Here is an 11,693-nt window from a genome sequence, read left to right as displayed (position 1 = left end):
ATACAAAAGTTATTTTACAAAGCAAAATTTGTCAAAAAGATAGTTGTCATGAATTAGCGTGTTTTGTCAAAACATATGAACCCATGGTGTAATTTCGTCTTTGTTTGGTTATTAAAATATAAGATATATGTTGAATAATGTAAAAAATAAATAAATAAATAATGACTAAACGGATCTTACAAAATTTTCAGAAAACCACTGATTTGAAGTTAGAACCAATCGATGGTTTCAATATAATATTATTAAATAATAATAAAAAAATAATTGTCGAACACCCGACAACCCACACCCGAACCCTCACTCTCAACTGATTGTAAAACTCAACGCCAATCACCGGAGACTTTATCCCCTTTAACTGGAGAAAAACTCAGCATAGAGTACAAACAAACCCTTCCTCCTCCCCTTACCACCGGCGTCGCTCCTCCCCTCTAATGCTACTGGTTATTATGATGTCTTGGTGTCTGATTATGTATGTACGCAAAATGGACATTTGTAAACAAGTGAGGGGTTATGATTTCTTCCTCCGGTTTACCATCGTCGTCCCTCGATTTTGAAAACCCTCTATTTTGCTCACCTTGGCTGCACCGTTGATTTTGAAAACCCTAGAAATAATTTCCCTAGACTTTGTGTACGCTGGTTTGCAAACTTAATATAAAAGGAGAAAGAAGAAAAGCGCTTGAATATTTTGCAATGAAAGTCGTCGATAAATCCCATATGAGCAAGTTTCCTCAAGAAGTAAGTTCTCTTTTTTACTTGTATATATGTGAAAATTGAATGTTTGAGGTGGATATCGTAATGTAATTGCATATCCATATGAGGCACCAGGACAAATAAATGACAAAGTCGACGAGTTCAAATAAATGTAATTGCATATCCATATCCACATAAAGAATGGCATGTCACCTAGGATTACATTTGCATGTCACCGTAGGATTATATCTTTAAAGACTTGTAGATTTGCAAACATAATAATTTTCTTTTCTTTACTTTTATTTTTATTTTAAAATTTAATTTCTTTAATATATTTATTGCTTATTATATTAATATATTTATATAATAAAAATAATTTAGTTTATATGTTTAAAATCAACAATATTATATATATATTATAATCCAAACTAAAATAAAGTATTTTTTCGATGTGTTCTTTCTTTTGAAATGTTTATTTAATTAAATTAATTAAAATTTTAATATTATTGAATAATTACTTGATGAATAATTAAGAATTTGTTAAAAAAAAATAGTTGATGTGTCTTGGACCACTTTTTAAAATCATTGATATTGATTTGATTGAGAACTAATAACAAACTTTGTGTGATACTGTTGAAAGATGAATCACATTGCACTGATGTGTATGGTCTAAGATAGTTTTTTTTCAAAATTAACATACCAGAAGATTCACAACCAAACTAGGTCAAATGGACTACATTCGTAATTTTAAAACTTTTCGAGCATAACCTAAGAGACTGACAAACTATAAGGATATTTTTTGCAATTTTGTTATATTTTGAGGATTCATGGATGCACCATTTATCTGTATAAATCAATAGTTTCATTTTTTCAGATGAATCCAACGAGCACCAATAGCCTGAATAGCATGAGCAAGCAACACGAAATTAATATTTCAAGCACTCGAGTTGGCATGTCAGAGATAGAACTAGAACCTGCTTCAATCAATGACCTCAATACCATAAACGAGGAGCATGATATTAACCCTCGTCCACTAAATCTACCTTGTACAGATCTACTCCATGGTAAATCTACTATAAACATGGATTTTTTAACAGCACAACTTCTCTTTCTCTTATATGTCACCTTTATTACAAATATGTAAAAATAAAAACGAACACAAAATATTTTTATGCTAATATATCGAGTGTAATTTCACTACTAGAAAATAGGGGGTTTTCTTACAGAAAATAGCTACGGAAAATTTTCGTAGCTAATTAGCTACGTAATCGCTACGGATCAGCTACATAATGGGATGCCCTAATATAGTAATGGAATATCGACGGATACGAATCTGTAGCGATTCTGTAGCTAATTAGCTACGGAATGGCTACGGAATAGCAACGGATGCTTATCCGTAGACAATCCGTAGGTATAATTTAGACACAGGCCATTATGCTACATCCTTTTTTCCATAGCAATTATGTAGGTATCCGCTTATAGCTACGAATTGTGTTGTAGCTATTACACCAGTTTTGTAGTAGTGTTTGTTCACGAAAGCCAACTTAATTAGTTCTCATATGCTGCCCAAAAAAAACTAGTTGCACTCATCTGGATATATTCTATAATATAAATTGAGGAGCAACTAATTTTTCCTTAAATGAAAGGATCTAGAGAAGATTACATCAACATATTGCTTCCTTTGTACGAAGCATCAGTTACATGTGATTGGGAAGCTGCTAAGGCCATCATTGAAAAACGCCCAGAGTTGGTACGATTTGCTATCACTGATCGTTATGAGACAGCACTTCATATTGCAGCTTCAGCAGAACCGACAAAGCTGGCTGAAGAATTTTTGAAGAATCTAGTCACTAAGATGGAAGACAAGGATTTGGAGCTTAAGAATAGAGGTGGTGATAATGCACTTTTCGCAGCAGCAGTAAGTGGAAGTCCCATTATGGTTGACATATTGCTAAATAAGCACAAAGGCATGTCTATTCCACTGGCCGCAAGTACTTACTGTGGAAATCATAACATGGCGAGGTATCTCTATGAAGCTTCTGAGAAGATGAAGAGCTTAACACCTATGGATCGAATATTTACTCTAAACCATTGTGTAACTGCGGATATGTTTGGTAAGTACGATTATATTTTTGCATTAAATATCCTTGGGCTGTTTCGTTTAATGCTTTGTGGTTTGATCTTATTTTTCATGTTGTTTGGTTTGTCATATATATCATTTTCTTTATTAAGTGATTTCAAATGTTTTGTAGATATCGCATTAAAAATTTTGACAGACTACCCTGAAATCATGGATGCACCTGCTGAAAGTCATTTTATACTTGATGCTTTGTCTGGAAAGGTTGATGCAATTAACAAAAAAGAACCAATTATAATTTGGAAAATCATTGATTCAAGTAAGTTATACCTCTAGTCATTGTATTTATATTTATAGACCTTCTAACTACCATTAATATGTGGGCTTCTAATTGTTTATTTCATTCAGTTTTTGCAAAACTACATATGAAGAAGAGACTTTCGAAAAAGGATCATCAAGCATTGAATTTACTAACAAGGGTTCTGAATAGTACTATTAAATTCAATAAGCTGGCCATCGATAAAATATTATTCAAGCGCGTTGAGGATGGTGTTTAGAAGTATTCCGGAATAATATTTAATGTTGCAGCAGTTAGCAACACATGTTTTATTATTGAACTCATCCGAATCTATCCCCATGTAATATGGATGCCAAATGATGATGGACACACTATATTTCACATAGCTATTATGCATCGTCACCAAGGTATCTACAATCTATTGTATGAGATAGGCTCAAGGAAGTATGTGATAGCTTCATGGACAGACAAAAAAGAAAATACTATACTTCATTTACTTGGGCTAACTATAGAGAAAGTTCAACTTCAGACGCAGTCAAGAGTATCTCTATTGTTGCAACGAGACTTACTATGGTTCCATGTATGTTTTCCAAACAAAGTTTTATACAACTCATTGTTTCCTTAAAATGGGTAATTAGATATGAGGTAGGGGGTGTTTGAATGTACACTCGAATCATTGATTGTTCAAGGGATCGAATACTTTTTCAAATGACTTTTGAACCAAATCACATATGCATTATGAAAAATGATTTTATCCAACACTCCGACAAAATAAGTGGATATTTTAATGGGTTATAATTGTTTAAAACATTTGTGTTGTAGGATGTGGAGAAGATGTTGCCACCTCCTCTAAGGGAACATAAGAACAAAGATGGCCAAACGGCCTATCAATTATTCTTTGAGAACAACAAAGATCTAGTTTCGGGCAGTTTGAAATGGATGAAAGATTCTATGGTCGTTGCAACACTTATTGTCACTGTAGCATTTGCAGTTGCGTTTACTATTCCCGGAGGATATAACCAAGAAAACGAGTTTCCTATCTTCATCCATGAACACACCTTCTTAGTTTTTATAATAGCAGATGCAATTTCCTTATTCTCTTCCTCAACTTCACTTCTAGTGTTCCTGTCTATCATCACATCTAATTATGGTCAACGTGATTTCCTATACTCATTACCCAAAAAGCTAGTGATAGGTTTAGTAATACTCTTCATCTCTGTAGCAGCCATGATGCTTACCTTTGTTGCAAGTTTCTTCGTGTTATACCGTAACGGGTTGAAATGGGTACCGATCATTATCGGTATATTAGCTGTCATGCCAGTCGTTGTATTTGCAGCACTTCAGTTTCCTGTTTGGTTGGACATGTTTCGCTCGATGTATGATTCTAGGTATATCTTCCATCCTAAGAGACATATGTTTTACAATAAAAACCCAAGGTTGTAATATGCTCTTTAAAAAGAAGGACATTGTAAAAGGTCTTTGAAGCCAATTTGAATAATGATTTTTTTGGCATACAAGTCGATATGCATTTACATGATTTTGTTGCTAGTCTTCGGAATATAACTACTTTGAATGTACTTGTTGAGGTTTGGGAGGAATATCGTGTGGTTTCTGGAATCAAGAGGTTTCCAGGATTACTTGAAAGATCGTGTAGAATACTTTTCGAATATGATATTTCGAGCTTATGATTGGATATCATCAAATCCATATGATGGAGATGACCCTTCAAGGAACAATTTCATATCAAGACACCAATAAGATATCAAGAACTAGAGATTTTTAGTAATTCGAATTCTTATAACATTAAATGCTTATTATATTTCATAAGTATATGTTTTCAAATAATTATTAGGAAACATAATTTGAAATTAATATTCTTCCATAATAATTTCCTTAGTAAAGTAATTTACGGGGCAAGGTGCCTCGCACCCTGAGAGCAGCCCCCATTGTCTACTCGTGTGATGATTGGACAGTGAGACCCCCGATAGGGGTGCTTCGCGTCATTAGGGGTTATTGCCCTTAGGAACCTCCAACGAGCACAATCCCGCAATTTGGTCGAGCCTTTGAACTTCATTGATAATCTTGTAAATTTCATTATACTAAAATGATATGACGACACTAAAATCACCAAAAATCCTCCTTTATTTTAATGTAACCAAGAATCCACACAAACAAGAATTAAAACTAATACAACTTATGCACACATGAAAATATCGAAACGACTGGATTTTCATATTAGTATATTACACATTCTAAATATCCAAAATCGGGTGTTCTAAGAATTGAACCATTCATCACATTTAAATGAATTATGTAGTAGAAAATTATAACATCATTATTAAGCTAAGTGTCCCAATCAATTATTGATCGTATAAAAGCTAAGTCCCTACTTTTTGAAGTGCCACTAAATTTCACGGTCATATACGTAATTCATTTGCTCATGTACATGCTTACATTTTATCAATTGAATTGTTAAGAATATACATTTAACCTTCCCTATGTAGGTTCGAACACACTAACATAGGATGACATATTATGTGTGTTCCAATCCTTATGTGCGAGTTCTAATTGATTTAAACCTCCAATGTCATATAAGAGGGGAATTAGGTGTCTCTCCAATAAGGAATTAAATAGACTTTAAACTCATCACTATCATCGATTTGTGCATTAACTCCTTGGCCAAACCTTTTGTCAGATGATCCGCAAAGCTTTGTTGCAACCTTAGAAACTCCACCGTAATTAATCAATCATGATTAAATCCCTAATCATGTTATGTCTAACACTAAGTTTCTAGCACGTTGACACTTTCTTAGTCATTAGACGCGGGGGGGGGGGGGGGGTGATGGGCAACCCTACCTTTTGAAAAACCGAATCCGGATGGTGGAATCCAGATAGAATGTCCAAACAAGATATCTCCCAATCATGATGAACAGTATCAACGATACATGAATGAAGAGGCAAATCCCTTAAAACCAAGAAAAGAACAAAAGCCACGCTTACTAAATAATAAACCCATAACACAGATGTTACATATAACTTGAGAAACTGATAATTGTTGTTTTCCATATTTTTTTCATTTCTAAATATCAACCCTACACCCACCCCACACGTACACTCCCACATCCATATCCACACTCTCACCCCACCATACACATCCACCCCTACACCCACACCCACACCCCACCCACACGATACCCATAAAATTTTTAATGTTGATAAAGCAATTAAATAGAAAGTTCAAGAGTAAACTTTTTTTTAAACTATTTAAATATACAAAAAGTTATTTTCGACGGAATAACTTACACAAAAAGTCATTTCTTGCAAAACGTAAAGGCGTAGAAACCAATTCTATAATTGTATTATTACATGATGACCATTTTGATGGGTTTTAAAGGTTATAACAAAACATTTATAGCGGAAATTCTTAACTCGTAAGTGCACATGCAACCTATAAAGGATCTATGTTTTGTCTAATTGATAACAATAAACTATAAATATAAAGAACCCTAAAGGAACCCTATAATAATTGAAATATACATAGGATGAGGGTTTACATACCTTTTGATTATTATAGCAAATAACCAAACAAAGTTCCTTCTTGAAAGACTTGGAAAGCAAGCACGAAAAGCTTAGTGCCTCTAATGGTTTGTACCTAAACCCTGGCAATTAGAAGACTTGAGGAGAGAGGAGGAGAATGCATAAAATTTGGCTACTCTCTTGTCAGGAGGAGTGGACGAAAATGGGAGCCCCACGGGCCGAATTTATAGCTGATACAAGGAACCCTGGAAACCCTAATTTGAATATAATATTAATATTTCAAGTTAGGTACCGATCATTACCGATATATTAGTTACTATGTCAGGCATTGTATTTGCAGCACCTCAGTTTCCTGTTTGGTTGGACATGTTTTGCTCGATGTATGATTCTAGGTATATCTTCCATCCTAAGAGACATATGTTTTACAATAAAAACCCAAGGTTGTAATATGCTCTTTAAAAATAAAGACATTGTCAAAGGTCTTTGAAGCCAATTTGAATAATGATTTTTTGGCATACAACTCGATATGCATTTGCATGATTTTGTTGCTAGTCTTCCGAATATAAATACTTTGAGTGTACTTGTTGAGGTTTGGAAGGAATATAGTATGGTTTCTGGAATAAAGAGATTTCCAGGATTACTTGAAAGATCATGTAGAATACTTTCTAAATATGATATTTCGACCTTATGATTGGATATCATCAAATCCAAATTATGGAGATGACCCTTCAAGGAACAATTTCATATCAAGGCACCGATAAGATATCAATAAATAGAGATTTTTAGGAATTTGAATTCTTATCAACATTAAATGCTTATTATATCTCATAAGTATATGTTTTCACATAATTATCAGGAAACATAATTTGAAATTAATATTCTTCCATAATAATTTCCATAGTAAAGTAGATTTACGGAGCAAGGTGCCATGCACCCTGAGGAGCACCGTCTACTCATGTGATGACTGGGTAATGAGACCCCCGGTAGGGGTGCTTCGCCTTGTAACCCCGTTAGGGGATGTTACCCTTAGGACCCTGCAACGAGCACAATCCTACCATTTGGTCGAGACATTATCGCATGTTCTTCATGTTTAGTAAGGTTTGGGTGGTGATATCTCATAAAGGTTGCAACTTTATGAATCTCTGGGACATTTGGGATGTTTGATGCTTTGGATCTGAAGTAAGAGTGGGTTTTGAAGCCATGCATGAGGTTTTAGTCGTAAAACCTTATTTTGACCTAATATGAAGTCAAAACATGCATTGGACATGCATGTCTATAAAGCACCAACTTTTATGTTAGTTTTGGTACTAGAGACTCTTCTAGAGAAGATGGATTAAGGAATTTAAAGAATATGTGCTTAGTGGTTAAGTCAATGTCATGTTTTGCCTTTTTGGAACCTAGGGTTTGAGATCTTGGTCTCTTGAATGGTCTTAATGGATAAAGTTGAAAACTTTATCCATCTAGACCATAGTATGGAGCAGATCTGAGCTTTGAAGCTCTTAGGGTCGAAGGAAACAGCTTAATCCATTAATCTATTTAAAACCCAATTCCCACGATGTGGCATTCAGTCGCTACGGTGTGGCGACTGGGGGTGGTTCGATTGTATTGTCTTTATTATTCCACGACATGGCCAATGGGGGGCCACGGCGCGGAGATCGGCTAAGGCCATCTTGAGTTATCTGATTTGGATTCTGATCAGGTTTAGACTCGTGGGCCACGACATGGCCAAATGGTGGCCACAACGTGGAGGTCGATTGATATTGACTTTGACTTTGACCGTTGACTTCTAGGGTTGACTTTTCACATATGGCCTTTAGTCAGTTTACTAGTTTTAGAAGGGAAAAGTAAGGGTATTCCTTGTGTGGTTATATAGGTGGCGTTTAGCACATGTGCCGAGAATTTTAGAGCTTGTTCACTATTGAGTTGTGTTGTGAGGTGAGTCTTCTCGTTATATTGTAGGATGTTAGGTTGTTTATGTGACTATTGCATGTGTATATATTTTTTGGATGGTTTGGGCCCGATTATATGGTTTGGGCCCGATTATATGGGTTGGGCCCAATTTTATGGTATGAGCCTGTTTATATGGGTTGGGCTCGAATAAATGGGTTGGGCCCGAAGCATCTATGTTGGGTTAGGCCCATACTTATTTGGTATATGGTATTTTGGGGGAACTCACTAAGCTTTGTGCTTACGGTTTTATGTTTAAATGTTTCAGGTACTTCCGGTTCAAAAGGGAAGATCTCAGCATGATCGCATTGCAAACCCCGGAGTTTTATTATGCACTATATTTTGATTTATCATTGATGTTTGAGGATAAATTGTCATACTCTGATTATCTTTTATTTGAAATGAATGGATTTTCGTTTTTGGTTATTTTAAAAATGAAAATTTTCTCTTGAATTTTGGGACGTCACAAGTTGGTATCAAAGCCTTGGTTTGAGGGATTCAGACACACTCTCGGGTGTGTTTGGACTCAAACTGAGAAATTGGTAAAAATATTTTAAAGAAAAACAATTTCTCTAAAAAGGTTTTATAAAAGGAAATGGGTGTGATGCATGCAATCAGCCGATATCAAGTAAGTAATTCCCCAAAATACTATATATTTTGTTATGTTTAGTGTGTTATATATGGATCACATGCTAGATTAGGGCTAAGGATTTGCTCAGTATTCCATGATAGAATGCCTGTTTGGGAGATATACCTTTATCCCCGTTATGTGGGTCAGTAGTAATGCATGCTAGTGATTAGAGATCTTCGAGAGTTTCAGAGATAGGACTGTCTGATTATGTGGTGCCTGATTGTTTGTTGTCAATACTCGAATGCTACTTGCTTTGTGCAATCTGATACCTTTAATGATGTCTGTTATCCATTAAGCGAATATGATAGGTTGCATACTACAAGGATTAAACAATCTTAGGATATTAGGTTAAGCTCTATTTCACAGCTCTTGTTTGAGTCCAACCAATATAGTATGAGACCTCACAGTGGAAGGATTGTTTAATATTTGTTGTACGTGATTGTATTCGTGAGGTAGCTAGCGGCGTCGGTGGAAGTTTCCTTTGCAACTGATAGCAGAGACGGGGGAGGGAATCCTAGGAGAGCCTAAGAAAAATATAGTAGCTTGTTGAGTGCGCTGTTTAACGAGATTTTTGGGAGTTGTTAAGGAAGTGACTTAGAGGATTCGGGATTATTCTTGAGGAAAGCACGAATAGGTGTGGAAGGTAGTATTTGGCCCGTACCACTGAACGCACAGGTTCTGCACTCAAATCAAGGAAGCCCATGATGATTCTAAGGAACTTATAGAGTGTGAGCTTCCTCATGTGTATTATGATTTTTTGCATGTTGTATTTCAGTATGGCGGTGACACGTGGTGGAGCAGGGGGTTTAGGATCTGGTTCTGGTTCGGGCTCTGGTGTCAAACTAATTGATGAGGGACTACGCGAGTTCATCACGTCGTAGATTACTCGCGGTATCCTTGATGTGACCCATGTGATGTTCAGGATGATCAAGGAAGGGATTGTTGAGATGATGGAGGAGCGCTTTTGGACCTTTCGGGCGGAGATGTCTTTCAGTTAGTATGGAGGTCATGCGCTCACTTACAAGTATTTCCGAGCATGTGGTGCACCAGAGTTCTTTGGGATGAAGGACCCCATTATTTCCAAACGATGGATAGCTAACATGGAGTATGCTCAGATGACGACCTTTTGTCCTATGGGTCGAAGGTGAGGTTTGTTGTCAGATGTTTGAGGGATCGAGCTCGTAACTGGGGGAGGAGGTAGGCCATTATTGAGGTCGAATATAGTTGTGAGATGTCGAAGTCTATCTGAGTTTTCTTAGTGTCGAAAGTTAGTTTATGTATTTTGCATAGGGGCACTGTTAGTTTCGAAATTGTAACGTTTAGTCCCATATGTATTTTTTTGTATGCTTTTGTATTTCCTATAAATAGGGAACGGATACTAGAGTTAGAGTAACTTTCGTAAGTCTGAACACTTTACTCTATTTTTCTCTGTATTCTTCGAGAGCATAATTGAGCCAACACCGTGTGTTCTTAATTCATTCATAACTCTGATTTCTGTTTTCATACTCGATCGTATAACAACTACAATTGGTATCAGAGCAGGATTCATTCAGTTGTGATCTGGTTTTCTCAAGTTTTCAAAAGTTTTTGAGTCACGTTCCAGATTCAAAATATTCCGCTCTTTTGATTCTGAAAATCGCTACAGATCATCTGTTTTGATTGAATTATGCGTTTTGTTTGTTAAATCAAGTATTCGGTGTTTAATTTTTGGAAGTTTTATCCATCAAATCTCAATTTTTAAAGCTTTTCTTAAATCTCTTCCGTACAACAATGGCGAATTTTAACATGAACACCATGACTTCATATTCTCATCTTCTCGGTTCATCCACAAAAATTCCTATGTTGATTCCAGAATTCTATGATCAATGGGCTGATCGAATGGAAGATTATCTTAATGGAATCGATGAGGAACTCTGGAGATTCATCGTTGATGATATCCGCTTCTCCTACTGTGTTACAAAATGTTGGAACTTTTGCTATCAATCAAGATGTTGCTCAACAAACTGAGAAACTACAGAAAAACGAGAAAAGATGTATGTGTGAACTCTGTGGTGCTCTTCTACCTGATGTGTACAACTATGTGCGTAGTTGCAAGATATCAAAGGAAATTTGGAATAATTTGAAGGAAAAGTACCAAGGTAGTGAGAAGACAAAGATAAGATCAGTTAAGCAGTGTCTGTTGGAGTTGGGAGAATTCAAGCAGAAAGAAGGAGAATCCATTGAGCTTTATTATGATCGTCTGAATGAACTAATCTATAAATGCAATAGATATGGAGTCACAAGGTCAACTATGGAGTTCAATTTGACTTTCATCACGGGGCTTCGCAAGGAATGGTGCAATTTCAGCTTAATGATAAAAACTCAACAAAAAGCTTCGACTACTATTCTCTCAATGATCTCTATAATGTATTGAAGGCGCATGAAAGTGAAGTAAATGAGATAGCTGAGGAAACAAAAATTGGTTTGGGTGGTCCTTTGGCACTGATGTCGAAGGTTTCTAGTAGAGAAGCTGA

The 11,693-nt window shown here is 35.8% G+C and overlaps 2 protein-coding genes across 3 annotated transcripts; both read left to right on the top strand.

Annotated features, from left to right (window-relative positions):
- Positions 1-280: 280 nt before the first annotated feature.
- LOC145133589 (uncharacterized) lies at positions 281-4,495 on the top strand. 2 transcript variants are annotated; one of them, XR_013718633.1, is made up of 6 exons: positions 281-735; positions 1,565-1,754; positions 2,337-2,804; positions 2,943-3,086; positions 3,176-3,645; positions 3,888-4,495. XR_013718633.1 is itself a non-coding variant. In XM_079068515.1 (5 exons), exons 1-5 carry the CDS (start codon positions 691-693, stop codon positions 3,322-3,324), a joined length of 996 nt encoding a protein of 331 aa, XP_078924641.1. In that variant the 5' UTR covers positions 281-690; the 3' UTR covers positions 3,325-3,748. The 2 variants fall into 2 exon arrangements, 1 of the variants encoding a protein (XP_078924641.1); XM_079068515.1 differs by lacking the exon at positions 3,888-4,495 and having other exon boundaries at positions 3,176-3,748.
- Positions 3,415-10,061, top strand: LOC145131883 (uncharacterized). The gene is made up of 4 exons (XM_079066526.1): positions 3,415-3,472; positions 3,578-3,645; positions 3,888-4,453; positions 9,956-10,061. Exons 1-4 carry the CDS (start codon positions 3,415-3,417, stop codon positions 10,059-10,061), a joined length of 798 nt encoding a protein of 265 aa, XP_078922652.1.
- The last annotated feature ends 1,632 nt before the right edge of the window (positions 10,062-11,693 follow it).

Source organism: Lactuca virosa, chromosome 8 (assembly GCF_052849685.1).
Source record: "Lactuca virosa cultivar CGN04683 chromosome 8, Lactuca_virosa_CGN04683_v6, whole genome shotgun sequence".
NCBI lineage: Eukaryota > Viridiplantae > Streptophyta > Magnoliopsida > Asterales > Asteraceae > Lactuca > Lactuca virosa.
This window is presented reverse-complemented; position numbering and strand designations above follow the sequence as displayed.